The 19415-nt window shown below is 36.7% G+C and overlaps 1 protein-coding gene and 1 pseudogene across 1 annotated transcript in view; both read right to left on the minus strand.

The window, feature by feature from the left end:
* Positions 1-19415, minus strand: part of XPR1 (xenotropic and polytropic retrovirus receptor 1) — a 269974-nt gene that overhangs the window by 120248 nt on the left and 130311 nt on the right. The window contains exon 3 of the mRNA XM_053605329.1: positions 13998-14099. Coding sequence (XP_053461304.1) covers positions 13998-14099 — 102 coding nt within the window. The remainder of the gene's footprint in view (positions 1-13997; positions 14100-19415) is intronic.
* LOC128596007 (acyl-CoA-binding protein-like) lies at positions 5979-6198 on the minus strand (annotated as a pseudogene).

Genomic DNA, 19415 nt, shown 5'->3' on the forward strand with positions numbered 1-19415 from the left:
CCCAGAGAATTAGAAGCCATACTAGAGAATATTATAAAGGAAAATTTCCAAAATATCACCAAAGATTCTGACACACTGCTTTCAGAGGGATATCGGACCCCAGGTTGCCTCAACACTAACGGAGCTTCTCCAAGACACATTGTGATGAAACTGCCAAAAGTCCAGACCAAAGAAAAGATTGTTCAAGCAGCGAGGAGTAAACGCCAGTTGATCTACAGGGGCAAATCCATCAGAGTGACCGCAGACTTCTCTAATGAAACTTTCCAAGAAAGAAGACAGTGGCCATCTACCTTTAATCGACTTAAACAGAACAATTTCCAGCCCAGAAGTCTATACCCTGCTAAGCTAAGCTTTAAAATTGACGGAGAAATCAAATCATTTACGGATATACAACACTGATGAAATTTGCCACAACAAGACCAGCTCTACAGGAAATACTTCAACCTGTTCTACACACTGACCATCACAATGCATCAGGAGCAAAGTAAGAACTCAGAAATTAAAGGACAGAACCTAACTCCCACACTAATGCAAAAGATAAAACTAAGCAATGGACTCTCACAAAATAAGATGAATAGAATACTACCACTCTTATCAGTTATCTTAATAAATGTTAATAGCTTGAATTCCCCACTAAGGAGACAGAGATTGGCTGACTGGATTAAAAAACATAAGCCATCCATTTGCTGTCTGCAAGAAACACACCTGGCTTCAAAAGACAAATTAAAGCTCCAAGTCAAGGGTTGGAAGACAATTTTTCAGGCAAATGGAATTCAGAAGAAAAGAGGAGATGCAATCTTATTTTCAGATTCATGTGGATTTAAAGCAACTAAAGCCAAAAAAGACAAAGATGGTCACTTTATATTGGTCAAGGGAAAAATACAACAAGAAGACATTTCAATTCTAAATATTTATGCACCCAATTTAAATGCTCCCAGATTCTTGAAACAGACCTTACTCAGTCTGAGCAATATGATATCTGATAATACCATCATAACAGGGGACTTTAACACTCCTCTTACAGAGCTGGACAGATCCTCTAAACAGAAATTAAACAAAGATATAAGAGATTTAAATGAGACCCTAGAACAACTGTGCTTGATAGACGCATATAGAACACTCCATCCCAAAGATAAAGAATATACATTCCCTAGTAAATGTGGAATGTAAAGGTCTTAGCAAAATAACTAAGAAAATGCTACAAAAGCTATGTTAACTAATGTGATGAAAATGTGTCAAACGATATATGAGCAAAGTGTATGGTGCCCCACGATCATATTAATGTACACAGCTATGGTTTAATAAAAAAAAAAGAATATACATTCTTCTCATCACCCCATGGAACATTCTCCAAAATTGATCATATCCTGGGACACAAAATAAATATCAACAAAATCAAAAGAATTGAAATTTTACCTTGTATCATCTCAAACCATAAGGCACTAAAGGAGGAACACAACTCTAACAAAAACGTTTGACCCCACACAAAGACATGGAAATTAAACAACGTTCTGTTGAATAACAGATGCGTGCAGGAAGAAATAAAGCAGGAAATCATTAACTTCCTTGAGCATAACAACAATGAAGACACAACCTACCAAAACCTGTGGGATACTGCAAAAGCAGTTTTGAGAGGAAAATTTATCGCTTTAGATGCCTACATTCGAAAAACAGAAAGAGAGCGCATCAACAAACTCACAAGCCACCTTATGAAGTTGGAAAAAGAATAATCATCTAAGCCTAAACCCAGTAGAAGAAAAGAAATATCCAAAATCAAATCAGAGATCAATGAAATTGAAAACAAAAGAATCATTCAGAAAATTAATGAAACAAGGAGTTGGTTTTTTGAAAAAATAAATAAAATAGATAAACCATTGGCCAGACTAACGAGAAATAGAAAATTAAAATCTCTAGTAACCTCAATGAGAAATGATAAAGGGGAAATAACAACTGACCCCACAGAGGTACAAGAGATCATCTCTGAATACTACCAGAAACTCTATGCCCAGAAATTTGACAATGTGAAGGAAATGGATCAATATTTGGAATCACACCCTCTCCCTAGACTTAGCCAGGAAGAAACAGAGCTCTTGAACAGACCAATTTCAAGCACTGAAGTTAAAGAAACAGTAAAAAAGCTTCCAACCAAAAATGCCCTGGCCCAGATGGTTTCACACCAGAATTCTATCAAACTTTCAAGGAAGAGCTTATTCCTGTACTGCAGAAATTATTTCAAAAAATTGAACAGGAAGAAAATTTTCCCCAACACATTCTATGAAGCAAACATCACCCTGATATCAAAACCAGGAAAAGACCCAACCAAAAAGGAGAATTTCAGACCAATTTCACTCATGAATATAGATGCAAACATTCTCAACAAAATCCTAGCCAACAGATTACAGTTTATCATCAAAAAAGTCAGAGCGGAGGGAGGGTGATTGGTGGGATTACACCTGCAGTGCATCTTACAAGGGTATATGTGAAACTCAGTAAATGCAGAATGTAAATGTCTTAACACAATAACTAAGAAAATGCCAGGAAGGCTATGTTAACCAGTGTGATGAAAATGTGTCAAATGGTCTATAAAACCAGTGTATGGTGCCCCATGATCACATTAATGTACACAGCTATGATTTAATTAAAAAAATTATATTAAAAAAGAAAGTCATACATCATGATCAAGCAGGTTTCATCCCAGGGATGCAAGGCTGGTTTAACATACACAGTCGATAAATATTATTCACTGCATTACAGAGGCAAAAATAAAGATCATATGATCCTCTCAATAGATGCGGAAAAAGCATTTGATAAAATCCAGCATCCTTTTCTAATTAGAACATTGAAGAGTATAGGCGTAGGTGGTACATTTCTAAAACTGATTGAAGCTGCCTATGACAAAACCACAGCTAATATTTTACTGAATGGAGTAAAAGTGAAAGCTTTTCCTCTTAGAACTGGAACCACATGAGGTTGTCCTCTGTAACCTTTACTATTCAACATAGTGCTGGAAGTTCTAGCCAATACAATTAGGCAAGACAAGGAAATAAAGGGAATCCAAATGGGAACAGAGGAGGTCAAACTATCCCTCTTTGCTGACGACATGATTTTATACTTAGAGAATCCCAAAGACTCAACCACCAGAAGTCATCAAAAAATACAGTAATGTTTCAGGATATAAAATCAATGTCCACTAGTCAGTAGCCTTTGTACACAATAGCAGTAACAGTCAAGATGAGAAGCTAATTAAGGACACAAGTCCCTTCACCATAGTTTCAAAGAAAATGAAATACCTAGGAATATAGCTAACGAAGGAGGTGAAGGACCTCTATGAAGAAAATCATGAAATCCTCAGAAAGGAAATAGCAGAGGATATTAACAAACGGAAGAACATACGATGCTCATGGCTGGGAAGAATCAACATTGTTAAAATGTCTACACTTCCCAAAGCAATCTAATGATTCAATGCCATTCCTATTAAAATACCAACATCATACTTTCAGGATTTGGATAAAATGATTCTGCGTTTTGTATGGAACCAGAAAAAACCCTGTATAGCTAAGGCAGTTCTTAGTAATAAAAATAAAGCTGGGGGCATCACCATACCAGATATTAGGCTGTACTACAAAGCCATAGTGGTCAAGACAGCATGGTACTGGCATAAAAATAGAGACATAGATACTTGGAATCGAATAGAAAACCAGGAAATGAAACTAACATCTTACAACCACCTAATCTTTGATAAACCAAACAAGAACATACCTTGGGGGAAAGACTCCCTATTCAATAAATGGTGTTGGGAGAACTGGATATCCACATGTAAAGACTGAAACTGGACCCACGCCTTTCTGCACTCACAAAAATTGATTCAAGATGGATAAAGGACTTTCATTAAGGCATGAAACAATTAAAATCCTCAAAGAAAGCATAGGAAAAACACTGGAAGATATTGGCCTGGGCAAAGACTTTATGAAGAAGACTGCCATGGCAATTGCAACAACAACAAAAATAAACAAATGGGACTTCATTAAACTGAAAAGCTTCTGTACAGCTAAGGAGACAACAACCAAAGCAAAGAGACAACCTACACAATGGGAAAGGATATTTGCATATTTTGAATCAGACAAAAGCTTGATAACTAGGATCTATAGAGAACTCAAATTAATCCACATGAAAAAAGCCAACAATCCCATATATCAATGGGCAAGAGACATGAATAGAACCTTCTCTGAAGTAGACAGACGAATGGCTAACAAACATATGAAAAATGTTCATCATCCCTATCTATTAGAGAAATGCAAATCAAAACAACCCTGAGATACCATCTAACCCTAGCGAGAATGGCCCACATCACAAAATCTCAAAACTGCAGATACTGGCGTGGATGTGGAGAGAAGGGAACACTTTTACACTGCTGGTGGGACTGCAAACTAATACAACCCTTTTGGAAGGAACTATGGAGAAACCTCAAAGCACTCAAGCTAGACCTCCCATTTGATCCTGCAATCCCATTACTGGGCATCTACCCAGAAGGAAAATCCTTTTATCATAAGGATACTTGTACTAGACTGTTTATTGCAGCTCAATTTACAATCGCCAAAATGTGGAAACAGTCTAAATGCCCACCAACCCAGGAATGGATTAACAAGCTGTGATATATGTACACCATGGAATACTATTCAGCAGTTAAAAAAAAATGAAACTTTACATCCTTCGTATTAACCTGGATGGAAGTGGAAGACATTATTCTTAGTAAAGCATCATACGAATGAAGTAGCATGAATCCTATGTACTCAATTTTGATATGTGGACAATTAATGACAATTAAGGTCATGGTGGTGGTGGGGGAAGGGGAGAGCAGAGAGAGGAAAGGAGGGAGGTGGTTGGGGCCTTGGTGTGTGCCACACCTTTTGGGGGCAAGACACGATTGCAAGAGGGACTTTACCTAACAAATGCAATCAGTATAACCTGGCTTATTGTACCCTCAATGAATCCCCAACAATAAAAAAATAAGAAAATCTATAATTATACTTATAAAACATATAAATCAATACTTTTAAGCAATTTTATAAATACTGATACCATAGCCTATTTTGGCAATAAATTCTAATTTGTGTTCATGCCAGTAAATCAAGTAACTGTATAAATTAAAATAGATTATTATTTTAATAACATATGATAAAGCCCTAGGCCTCATATAAATACTTGATAAAAATTTCCAATAACCACTCAAGAATTTTCAAAGCACCTGTGAGTACCTAAAAGAGCTATGAAGATCTTTATTTTCACCAAATTTATCTTTTTCTTACTTTTAGAAAAAGTTATTTCAAAATTGTATCTTCAGAATAGCAAAGCTATTATCTAGTTATACAACTGAAGAATCATTCTTTATAAAATAGTATCCTGGAATATTTTTATTATTTTTTTATCTTTAAATGTTACCATTTTGCTTGCTTGATTTATGGACCTTGGTATTACTCAAAATACAAAGTAAGTTTATATGAATGTTGATCTATCATAGATAATTCAAGATAGTTAATCTTGTTATATTACACATAAAATTTTTTTTAAGTAACAAATTCACTTTTAATTGATCTCAAATAAAAACTATTTAGGGAAGGTCAGTAATTGTTTTAGCCCCTAACGTGTTGGATCTATAGCCTGAACAGCTTTGAGGAACTGGGTTAACTAGTTATTTTCACTATTTCACATCATCTACAGCAGTGGTTCTCAACCTTCCTAACGCTGCGACCCTTTAATACAGTTCCTTGTGGTGACCCCAACCATAAAATTACTTTTGTTGCTACTTCATAACTGTAATTTTGCTACTGTTATGAATTGTAATGCAAATATCTGATATGCAGGATGTATTTTCATTGGTTGCAACCCAGAGGTTGAGAACTGCTCATCTCAACAGTTCAGAAAAAAAGGTATCTTATCAGTTTAGGTTAAATGCACAGCTGGCAACCAAATCTAGTCTCTTATATTCCCTATTTTTTCTTTAGCTCTTCTACTTTGTTGATGTAAGCTTTCATGGCATCTTCCCTGATAGCCCCTTTCAGTTCATTCTAGGCGGTTCTGTATTCACATTGCCCACAGTCACTTGTTTGTAGTGGCTATGAACAGCATCTCATCATCCACTGGCTTGGTTGTGAGGTACTTAATCTCCTTGGCAGCTTTCTCAAACTCAGCCAAAGACATACTGGCAGGGTGGCAAAAGTCCCTAGGACTTTGTGGAGGTGTCAAGTAGCAGGAAAAACAGTGTATGACTCCACTGGCAAGTGCCTTTAGAGGCACAACTCCAGGCCTACATGTAAGTTTTATATGGAATTCTTAGCCCTTGAAGTTATATACCTCAAATACTGAAATCTGTGTGTGAATAAAACATCCTGTTCTTCCACTTTTCTCTCTAATCACCAACTCACTCCTTACTATCTTGCAACTCCAGCCTCAGTGGACTATTGGTTATTGTCCTCACTCCCAAGTATGAAATGTACATTTTTTTTTTTTTTTTGCAGTTTTTGGCCAGGGCCACGTTTGAACCCACCACCTCCGGCATATGGGGCTGGTGCCCTACTCCTTTGAGCCACAGGTGCTGCTGTTTGAAATGTACTTTAATGCCACAATGAATCTGGTTAGACGTTTTGCTTTTTCTGGAACACTACCTTCCAATTCAACCTGTGGCCATCCCCAGACACACTCCTCTGAGAATATTTGGCAAATGGCAAATTTTCCAAGGCCCAACTTAAATTTCACTTCTTCTGGAGGCCCTTCTTTAATCCCTCTCTTTTCCTGCAAGTAAAGCTAATGCTTCTTCATATAAGTTTCCATAGTACTTTGCAAAACTAAAATCACAGTGCACACAACTTTTTAAAAAATTGCAATTAGTAAATAGAGAAAATAGGTGTAACTAGCAAACAACACTGTGATATTTTCTATTTTACTATATTTTATTCATATTTTTAAAAATGTCTTGATAACCCAGTCATGCACTGGAAACAATATTTGGTTGATGACTGACAGCAGATATGATGGTGGTTCTATGAGACTGATAAATCACGTGTTTACTATATCTTTTCTATGTTTAGATATACAAATACTTACCACTGGTGTAACATGCCGTACAATTTTATAGCCTAGAAGCAATAGGCTATACCATATAGCATAGGTATGTAGTACACTGTACCATCTGTACTTACCATGTTTGTCTAAGTACATTCTATGATGGTCACACAATGACAAAATTGCCTAACAACATATTTTACAGAATATATTCCCATAGTTAAGCAATGCATGACTAAATTTTAATTTCCTGACTTACTGGGTCACAAGTCACAATTTAAGAAAATATTAATTTAGGCGATATTCTGTAAAGATGTGAAAGATTTGGAAACTGTGTTGCTCATGACCATGCATATTCCTTATCATGTCTTTTAGTCTTAGAAAGAAACAAAAGGAGAAATAAAGGTGGGCGGGGGAGAGAGTGAGAGCAAGAATGAGAGAGAAAGAGAAGGAGGGTATAAGAAGGAAGGAGAAAAGGAGGGAAGGGAGAAGGAGAGAGAAAAGGAGAAAAAAAATAGAGTTAGTTTCACATAGCTTGTTTTTAATAGAAGCCTATTAATCATCTTTTATGTAACAAACTAAAGAAAGAAAAGTTTATGGTTGGCTGGGCATGGTGGCTCATGCCTGTAATCCTAGCACTCCAGGAGGCTGATGGTGAGAGGACTGCTTGAGCTCAGGAGTTCAAGACCAGTAAGAGTAAGACTCTGACTCCATCTCTACAAAAAAATAGAAAAATTAGCTGGACGTAGTGGTACTTGCTGATTGTCCCAGCTACTTGGGAGGCTTAGGCAGGAGGACCGCTTAAACCCAGGAGTTTGAGGTTACAGTGAGGTATGATGACACTACTGCACTCTAGCCATGGTGACAAAGCAAGACTTTGTCTCAAAAAAAAAAAAAAAAAAAAAAGCTTATTGGGGATAACATTATTGTGATTTTAATTTTCATCAGACATGTTAACAAGAAAGCAAGTGAGACTGGCTGCTTTAATTTCACTTTCCTTACTATCTTCCTCACTCCTTTAATTTTCTTAAATAACTGATTCTACTGCAATGAACACAAGAGAATCATGATGCAGGAAGAAAGGCTAAGACATGAACATTTCGAACAATATTACAGACCTATGGTCATCTTAATCAATTAAATACATGCTTCATCTGCATTTTAACATACACATAGGTAAAGAGCAAATCCAGTCATTAAGTCATAGTTTAGATATGTAAATAGTAGATACATATATCACATACAAAATGAACATTTAGTATTTCAGTGAAAGACATTTTTTGTTTCATTACACATACTTAGTGGCATAACAATATGTTGTGCCTCAAATGCTTTTTGTATAAAACAACATAATCAATAAAGGAGAATAAACATAAAGGAAGGCACTGTAACATACAATTATAGAAATAATAGAAAGAACCATATAATAGAAATAGTTTTATTATCTAATTGGTCTTGCATTTATACAAAGATAGAAAATATTTTATAGCTAAGTAATAAGTGTTTCTAGTATCATAATTTTCCTACTAATAAAACTCCAATGTAAGTTCCTCTCACCCTTTCTCCCTCCCTCCTTCCTCCCTTCCTAATAAAGAAAGGAAAAGCGCATTAACACTGCTGTGAATTTCTGGAATAACTAAAGCCAAAAAATTAGGAGCAGCCATAAAATAACCGAAATTATTTAGAAACAAAGGAAAAGCACTTAAAACATCCAACCACTAAAAGGACTAGACTGTTTTGTGGAACATTAAAAGCAACCCATATATTCTGAGATTTTTTTTTTTTTTAATGTAGGCACGTAACAAACACTGTTCAGAAGCTAAGAATTTTGAATGAAGAGAAAGGGTAAACTGGGAAAAGAGAAAGATGTAACATGAAGCCATCAGCTAGGTCAGCTGCTCAATGGAAAAGGATAGTACTGTTCACCACAGAAAAGGTTTCTAATACCTTAGTCTTTAAGATTGATACCATTTCTAGTGATAGAGACCTAGAAGTCTTTCAGGTTAGGGATCAGCAATGCTTCTACCACAAAAGACCCCTCCTTTAAAAAAATTCCCTTCCCTCCCATGATCTTCAAATAAGATTTTATGTACAAATCTAAATGTCCATTTCTTATCAATCATAATACATAGTAATAAAATAACTTAAATCAGGTTTTCTGATTTTCAAAAACAACTTCTGACTCCAATATTCTGAATATTGAATAGTTCTGTGGAACCTGAAGGAGCTGGGACTCCATCTGCTTGTTTTACAAGCAAGTGCATGGAAGTCTAGAAAAGTTAAATAGTAAACACTTAAAAAAGTTCAAAAATTCAAAATGAAATTGGTAAGTAATAGATTGGCATGAAAAATATTCAACTTTTAGTGTCATTCATTCTATGTTTTGTTTGTTTGGCTTTTTTGGTGTGATTAGAAATGGACACAATAAAAATTACAGTAATTTGTTTCAGGTATTTCAAGGTTTCAGTTAAAAATATAGCTCACTGGCCTATAGTGAGAACCATATAATAGAAATAGTTTTATTATCTAATTGGTCTTGCATTTATACAAAGATAGAAAATATTTTATAGCTAAGTAATAAGTGTTTCTAGTATCATAATTTTCCTACTAATAAAACTCCAATGTAAGTTCCTCTCACCCTTTCTCCCTCCCTCCTTCCTCCCTTCCTAATAAAGAAAGGAAAAGCGCATTAACACTGCTGTGAATTTCTGGAATAACTAAAGCCAAAAAATTAGGAGCAGCCATAAAATAACCGAAATTATTTAGAAACAAAGGAAAAGCACTTAAAACATCCAACCACTAAAAGTGCCTGTGTCTCAAAGAAGTAGGGCGCCAGCCCCATATGTCGGAGGTGGTGAGTTCAAACCCAGCCTTGGCCAAAAAAAAAAAAAAAAAAATGTATGTGTGTATATATATATATATATATCAATCACTTTAAAACTGACCATTTTTACCTGACTGCTTTTGTAAGATTTAAGTGGGTTGAGGTGGGTGATTAAGCTGAACTCACCTCTGTGTCATTTTATACTTTTTCATGTGGCCTAGTGTCTGAGGAGTGCAGTCTACAAGACAATCTATCATGGAGAAGGTAGCTAAATAAAGAGGAAAAATGACACTGTCTAGGATAAGTGCCAAATTCCATTTCTGTCAATCATGTATTCATATTACCCATCATTTCCTGACATGGCAAAAAGTAAGTATGGAGACTTAATAATGTGTACCTACTCTGTGATGACATCAGGAGATATGCCCCAATAACCCTCCCAATGCACAAAGAAAAATAAAGTTATTAAATTATAGCACCCAAACTTTTTTTTTTAATTTTTTTTTTTTTTTTTTGTAGAGACAGAGTCTCACTTTATGGCCCTCGGTAGAGTGCCGTGGCCTCACACAGCTCACAGCAACCTCCAGCTCCTGGGCTTAAGCGATTCTCTTGCCTCAGCCTCCCGAGCAGCTGGGACTACAGGCGCCCGCCACAACGCCTGGCTAAGCACCCAAACTTTTAATACCAGCTAGCCTAAAATTATTTTTGAGAAGTAACCTAGTTTCCAAAATATTGTTTTTCAAACTGAGGGTTACAACCCAATATGAGGTCATGGAACCAATTTAGGGCATCATAATAAGCATTTTAAAAAATCAAATAGAAGTAGAAAAATACAGAACACAGAATATACAGGGTGCCCCAAAAGTTGCTCACAAATTTGCCAAACATGGGGAAAATGGGAATTTGTAGCTCAATGTACCTTTATTTACAAAATATTCATTACACAATTTTACAAAGAGGTGGCCAACCTGCAGAGAACATTTTGTAAATATTTTGTAGAATTGTGTAATGAATATTTTATAAATAAAGGTACACTGAGCTACAAATTCCCATTTTCCCTAGGAGTGGTGACCCTGTATTATAAGTTCTAAGGATAAGTATAGTTTCATGGAAAACATTTCAAATTACTTAAATATATTGTGTTCACATGCATAAAAACATACATAAAAACATGCATATGTTTCTGTGTATGTGTACTGGACCCTAATGTGGATGTATTTTTTCACTGTAACTCCAAGTATAAAAAACTATCTACTACTAGGAGGAGATATTTTTCTTTGTAAATGAAAAATGTGTGATGCAAATAATCTATTCGTTGTGTTATAAATAATACATTTAAAGTTGTGATCTTACAGACTCACTTTTTTCAAAAAAGTCACAGTAAAAGAAAAATGCTAATAAACTTGACTTATATATTTCTATAATTTTCATTGATAGCCTTATATCATATTCAATAGGCTTTTCTCAATCTAAACACTCATCTCACTGAAAATGGCTTCCACTTTTAATCTCCTCTTCAATCTACATAGGTGCCCTGTCCTCTGTCTATATTGCTGGTTCCTCCTTACCTTCTATTCCTAATTGTGGGAATTACCTTTATCCTTAGAACCTTACATTCCCTTGTGTACATTTTTCTCTTGCAGAATATGTACCTGTTGTCTGGGGTTTCAAATAATATTTCTGTTTTGGTTTTGCCTTCTAGGTCCTGTACCCTGGTGAAAAGATATGTATATATACCATGTTCTTTCATGGCTCTTGTCTTTGCACAAACTATTTCCTTTGCCTGGGAAGGAGTCTCACCTTTAATGAAAGATGAGGGGAAGGATTTGCTTGCTTGCTTGTTTATTTTTAGTTTGAAGGGAGTGACTTACTAAGGAGACTGAACCATTAAATGGGAAATTAAATATATTTTATTCAATAATTCTTAGAGGAAATAGAGCAAGGTCTTGCAGAGTTGGAATTCAGTCAGTAGTTATACAGAAATTTCATGGAATATCTCTTCTACAAAGATTGGAAGAAAATAAATAAGGATGAGAAAGTCTTAGGTATTTGCAGTGGGGGTGACAAGAGAATGATATAAGTTTTAGAATCCAGGAGAATGGTATAAGGTTTAGAATCCAGGAGAATGGTATAAGGTTTAGAAAAGCTTTAGAGTGAAAAAGGACACTGATTAGAATTCACAGGCAACTTTGAGGACACAATAAGGGTACAACGAATTTTTAGTGGTTCTAATTTTTTCCACTGTTGTTTTAAGTGGCCCTAGGAGTAAGGATGAAGAAGGTAATGGATGGAATGGTCAACTTTTAACAGGTAGTCATAATGTAGGACAATGAGGGTAAAGGGATTAAAAGCACAGGGTACAAAATGGTTAAAATGATGGAGAAGTAAGCAATTCTGGAAGGGGCATGGTCTACTAGAATAAAGTGAGAGATTCAAGAAACCTGAGGTTTATGAGATGCAAAAACAGAAGTAAGAGAGTAAAAAGTTTAAAGGCTGGGAGATACGGTCACAGACCTTCATATTATTAGGGTTTAGTATTTTAGAGGAGAGCAATTCCGAGTAGCGCATATGGCCATGGGTGTTATGTGGCCAAAAGCATAGTGTAATTGAAAATGATTGTCCACAAGGACAATGAAGTCATCCAGAGTGCTACAAAAAGTGAAGGTGGACATTTAGACTGGGAGCCAGGAGTTCTCAATAAATAACAAGGAGGTCAGGAGATGGAAACAAACAAGTGGAAGAAAATAGACTGCTCTACAAAATACTGGATGCTTAAGAGATTCATTTTTTACAGGAATATATACAAATATCAATGTGGAAGAACAATAGTAGCTAAGGAAATCTGGACTCAGCTTCTTGTTGTCTGATAGGTCCTCCTTACAGACTCTTTTTACCTCTTTCCATTTCCTATCTCTCACTATGTCATAACAGAGAATGATCAGTCTTTCTACTGGAGAGAGCTGCTGAGAAAGGACAGCTGAGTAAGATGCTTCCAGAAGTTGTGCACAAGCAAGAAAAAAAATCATTCTCTCAAAAAAAAAACAAAACCTAGTAAAGTCATGAAACTATGCATCTTCAGACTGACCCACCTTAGTATTTGGTTTATGATTATACTAGTTACAAGACTATAGTATTTCCAAAGTCTATGCCAAGAGATTAAAGTATATTCTCAACAATCATGACTGAGATAAAAGAAAATTAACATCTGTAATAACAATGTATTAACAGCAGGAATGTAATTTGTATATTAAATATGAAAAGGAAAAATAGAGCAATTTTATATTTTTGATACTACATAAAACTATAAACTAATTTTTTTTTATCCATTACTACTCAAGAAAGAGATATATTATATCCAATAGGTATTCCAGTTACAGGTCGTAAATTCAGCAGTGTAAAAGAGACTATGTGTAAGGTTTCCAGAGTTCAGAGAAATGCCTTTCTGATCCTAACTCACTTTGTTCTGATTTTGTGATCATGTAACTATCTCATTAATCAACTAGGTTTCACAGGATCTTAATGTCTAAGGCAGTGCTCTAGAGCAAGGTTTCCAAAAGTTTTCATTATGAAGACATTACATTGTTTCATTAATATATATAATGTATACTATAACATACATATGTGTATATATATATGAAACAAAATTTAAAAGGGTCAGACTTAAATAGAAGTTCTAGTATTTTCTTCTCACATTCCAGTGGCATGCTGCCACGCTGGAGACCAGTGCTTTAGACAGACATATACGAACATTCTAGGCAGCTAAAAGGCAAAAAACTGACATAACTGACAAGCTGGAATTGTATAATTTAGCTCTGGGTGAAATGATAAAAACAAGTTTGTGACTCTTTAAAGCTTTGGGGCCATCACGAAGCTCTATCAGGATACTGCTTCACAATGAGGCGCTCAAACCCTTTTTGCTGCAAGAGAACAAGTGACAATCACACAAAGGTCAAACACTGAGGTACCACATGTGCTCTTATCCCAACTAAAGAAATCATCCTTTATGTGCAAGGAAACATGAACCTCAATTTTAAAATGTTAATCAGAAGTTTAAACTACATGACAGAATTTTTCCTTTCCTAGCAGCAGAAACTTGTCTTTTGTGATTACTCACCTGAATAAAATGTGTTGATTTTGGCAAGTTCCTTTTCACAGGTTTGGAAAAATTTTTCTTCAAACTTGGCAAAATACCTCTTTACTGTGTCCTCATCTGTAACTGAAAGGCAAAGCAAACAATACTTAAATTTTATGTCTGAAGGCCAATTGGGAAAGCTAAGGAGATAAAGTCATCACTTTCTTAGTCTTCTATGTGTTTTTCTTTGAAAAAAAAAAAAAAAAAGAATTATGAACTAAATAAAGAAAAAACTACCAGTCAAATGTTTCTTCGCAGGAACACAACTCTTCTTTAATTGAATGAGACTCTGTGAAGTTCTACTATAATAAATTCATAATGTTGAAGAAAATAAATATTGTAAGACTTTAGAAGAAGAAACTCAGATGGGATCAAGAAAGAATCAAAGTATTGAAAGTTAAGCTGAGTTTCAGGAAGGAAAAAATGTAAGAGCAAAAGTATGAAAACATGAATGTATGTTTCTACAAAAAAAAAGAATTTATTTTCTTCTTTGTTAAATTGCTATCTACTCATTTTTACTTTATCTTCGCCAGAGAAAGAAGTATGAAGATGAGTGTAAATTAGATGTTCTTAACCTTCAGGAGCTGGGTAGTAAGATGAGTGAGTTGAGCAATTGGATGATAGTACAACTGTAGAGGTAAATGACAACTGACATCTTCAGGATAAGAACTGGTATAGATTCTGGCAAACTGGAAAGCATATGTCCACCTAGTTGCTGCTATTTGGTGATACGTGGCCCAGTTTGTCAAATTTTCCAATTTTTCAAGAGAAGCCATAAATCTAGATATTTGAAAAACTCTTTGTGGGCCAATCAATGTATGTTTCCACTAGCTGGATCCGTTTTGTGAATTGTGTCACATAGCACATTAATCTACTACATTCCGTTAAGTACAGATACATACAGCCTCATAAACTCCAAGCCTAAAAGGGTAAGCATCTAGCACAAGTGATATCTGATTAGACTCTCTGGATGCTAATCATAATGTAGAACTATCCTATTTCTGGGTCTCTGGGGTACTCTAAGCTTAGAATGTGTAGGAAAAGTATAGGCTCCTTACTGTACCCAAAGTGACCCAAATCTTGGGACTAGTGCAGTCCCCAAAACTCTTAAATAATCCACTTGTCTAGGAATAAGGGAAATGGTATTCCCTAAGTAATATGTAATACACACAAATCCATAGTACTAGAGATATTTTAAAGAAAAACAAAAGCCTAAAGTCCTAAAAAGCATCTAGAACCTATTCGTTTAATTTAAACACAGATTTAAAAAAATTAACACCATATAAAACTTTAATTTATACAACCTACTTCTCTATTTCATACTCTTTGGACCTGAGCAGATAATGCAGGATATTCTATTGATTTTGCAGTAAAAATGGATGCCACTTCAAATTTGTCATGTTTAAGCTCAGCAATGCAGGTACAATAAAGGCTACAGCTGCCCAAGGCCACTGAGAATTATTTTTTCAAAGCATAAAGCAGATCACAGCTTTTTTTAATGAAGAGGACCTTGAGTTAAGGAAGCTCCATGGTAACAGATACTGTCTCTAGCTATAGCTGATTTAAAATAAGAGTAATAGCTGATTCTACTTAATTATCTTTCTCCTTTTTTATTTTATTATCTATTACTAAAAAAAATCCAAAAGCAAAACATAGGCTTGGTCATATTTACTTTGCTTCCCTCTACTAACAGACAACTTTCATTAACATAAAGTGAAAGAAATAAAGTTGTTCAACAAAGTGATATAAACATAGCTTCTATTCTTAAAGTAATTTTAACATGTATTAATGTTTATAAAGAGGTTGAATATTCAACACCAACTACATAAAATATTACCAAGAATTCAAAAACAAGCATAGATGTTCAAACTCTCCCTCTTTGCTGACAATATGATGTTATATTTAGAGAACCCCGAAGACTCAACCACAGACTACTGGAAATCATAAAAAGAATACAGTAATGTCTCAGGATAAAAATCAAGGTCCACAAGTCAGTAGCCTTTGTATATGCAAATAACAATCAAGATGAGAAGCTAATTAAGGACACAACTCCCTTTACCATAGCTTCAAAGAAAATGAAATACCTAGGAATATACCCAACAAAAAAGGTGAAGGACCTCTATAAAGAAAATTATGAAATCCTAAGAAAGAAAATAGCAGAGGATATTAACAAATGGAAGAACATACCATGCTCAAGGCTGGGAAGAATCAACATTGTTAAAATGTCTATACTTCCCAAAGCAATCTACCGATACAATGCCATCCCTATTAAAATACCAACATCATACTTTCAAGACTTGGAAAAAATGATTCTTCGTTTTGTATTGAATCAGAAAAAAACCCCATATAGCTAAGGCAGTTCTTAGTAATAAAAACAAAGCTGGGGGCAGCAGCATACCAGATTTTAGTCTGTACTACAAAGCCACAGTGGTCAAGACAGCATGGTAATGGCTCAAAAATAGAGACATAGACATTTGGAATCAAATAGAAAACCAGGAAATGAAACTAACATCTCACAGCCACCTAATCTTCGATAAACCAAACAAGAACATACCTTGGGGGAAAGACTCCCTATTCAATAAACGGTGCTGGGAGAACAGGATATCCGCATGTAAAAGACTGAAACTAGACCCACACCTTTCTCCACTCACAAAAATTGATTCCAGATGGATAAAGCTCTTAAATTTAAGGATTTAAATGATAAAAATCCTCAAAGAAAGCATAGGAAAAACACTGGAAGATACTGGCCTGGGGAAAGACTTCATGAGGAAGACTTCCATGGCAATTGCAACAACAAAAATAAACAAATGGGACTTCATTAAACTGAAAAGCTTCTGTACAGCTAAGGAGACAACCACCAAAGCAAACAGACAACCTACACAATGGGAAAAGATATTTGCATATTTTGAATCAGACAAAAGCTTGATAACTAGGACCTATAGAGAACTCAAATTAATCCACATGAAAAAAGCCCCAATTAAAGCCGCGAACTCGGATTCAGCCACAGGAACCAGTTACAGCCGCTAAAACTGCAAACCAGCGACCGCGCAAACCCAGCACCACTCTCCCCACAGGTGATTGCAGGAGAACCAGAGAACAGACTAGAAAGACTTAAGAAGTGTGGACATCTGCACTGAGCGGGAAGGTCGGTTGCAACTGCTGTCTGGAAAAGAACAGCCAAGGTTACACAATTCTTAAGCAACAAATTTTTACAGAAATTCCAAAATGGTGATCGGCCATAGAAGGTGCTTACCATGGTAACAGTATAAACTGTAAATCAGGTATAAGCCTCGAAATCACTCACAGCACCACCTGGTGTCCAGAAAGTATACTGCAGTATGAATATATTCCTACGAAAGTTGATCCCTACAGCAGACATATGGATGTATACAGGTATATTTCTACACGCAAGAATATTTTTGTAGTTGGTGCCTTTTTTGTTGTTGTTGTTGTTTTTTGTTTGTTTTGTTCTGTTTTTTCCTCACCATTTTCTTGGAGGAGCTTTCAATAATGTTTTATTATTACTTTTTATATAGATATATTTTTTATTTCTATGTTTTCTAATTTTAAATTCTTCTTCCTTCTCTTTTAACATTTCTACTAACACCACTTTTTTCTCTTTTTTTCTTTCTTTCAATTATTTAATAATTATCACTATTTTTATTGCAGTTGTTTTTATATTGCTGTTGTCGTGGGTGTTGTCTGTATGTCTATGTGTTTCCATCTGTTTCTATATTTATGGGCCGTGTGCCTGGTAACCTTTGTATCTGTTTATTTGTTCATTGGGTCTCAATGAGTTTGGTGTTACGACCTGCAACTCTGAGCTCTCAGCACTCCCCTCCACTCTCACTCCATGATCTGGAGACCTGCCCCCCCAGGAGTCCAGATTCTTGGGTGAATTCTCGAGAGGTGTTGACAGGACCTGGACTGCAGCTGGCCAGTGCTGATTCTGCAGCACAGGAGTGAGAAGACGACAGTCGGCTAAGAGGGAATCACACTGGAGTGGTGTGCTCCGAGGTACAGAGCAACAGCCGTCTTTAGCAATAACAAGGCCCACCCCCAGATATCCCATAGCCTCTCCTCCTGTCTCCCTGGGCAACCAGATGAGGCCGAGCATCTTCTCAGATGGCAACCACCACGGAACTGACCTGGGACTGAAACACAGGCCCCATGAGTAAAGGGTTTGCCTGAGGGGGTACTGACCTGGGTGGAACACGGGGACTAGAAAACACACCCGCAGAGCCGGGAAACTCCCAGGGTGGGGCTGATCCAGAGGACCGCTTTGCTGAGCCTAAGACACACCTGGCCCTCAGGGGATCACCAGCCTATAGACAAAGGAGGCCAAGAGGCTGCAGCTGACAACTAATTGTGCTGCGAATACAAACCCGCAGGAGTAAAGACAGGGCCTAAGGCACAGGTTCTGGGAACACAAATGAGCCTCTTCTCTGCAGAGGAATCTAGCAGGGTCAGAAACAAACTTCCACAGGGTTGTTCCATTCACCCAGTAACATAAACTAAGGGTGGGGTTGGAACTGCGTGAACACCACCAGCCTCCATCAAGTGCCCGCGGTTGACAGGCCACACCACCCCATGCTCAATAAAGACAAAGAGCAGCGGCCTAGACGACCAGACACAGACTACCCTGTGACTTAGGGAGATGCAAACCTCTGGAGTATCTGCTTACTGCAGACAAGTGACTGGGTCACAGCCCTGTGGGGCTAGCAGCGACTGGGTGTGACAGAGCTGCAAGGTGGGGAAGGAGGCATCAACCTTCCCAGACTGATCTATTTACTGCATGGCTCCTCCTGACTCCACGCAGCACTGGAGTAAGCCATATTAGAGCAGTCACCGGACCCCTGTGATCCAGTTCCCAGGGACCTCTTGAACTCTCCCACCTGAGACAGCTGCTGACTTAGACAATTGATTTCGACCTTTTGAACTGAGCCACTCACCTGGGGACTATCCAGGTGGTGCCCTGGGTGTGTGGTTGTAGGAAGGTTTGATTTTCCTTTTCCATTTGTTGCCTGTGGAGGGTGGGGTGACTTAATTGCTGGTATTTCTCCACAGCTGAGACTTCATCAACCCAGAGTAACTGTTTCACTAGGGTCAAATAAAAACCAGCTGAAAACAAGACAGAACCACTTAGCCCCTCTACACCAAACAGGGCCCCAGCTTCTCAGGCCACAGCACTGTATGGGTCCTCAACAAAGCACCAGGGGAGAAATCAAAGGGAGTAAAACAATCATGGGGCGGAATCAGCGGAAAAATTCTGGTAACATGAATAACCAGAATAGATCAACCCCCCCAAGGAAAGATATGGCAGATGTAATTGAAGATCCCATTCACAAACAACTGGCGTAGAGGTCAGAAATCGAATTCAGAATTTGGATGGCAAACAAG

Source organism: Nycticebus coucang, chromosome 10 (assembly GCF_027406575.1).
Source record: "Nycticebus coucang isolate mNycCou1 chromosome 10, mNycCou1.pri, whole genome shotgun sequence".
Taxonomy (NCBI): Eukaryota; Metazoa; Chordata; class Mammalia; order Primates; family Lorisidae; genus Nycticebus; species Nycticebus coucang.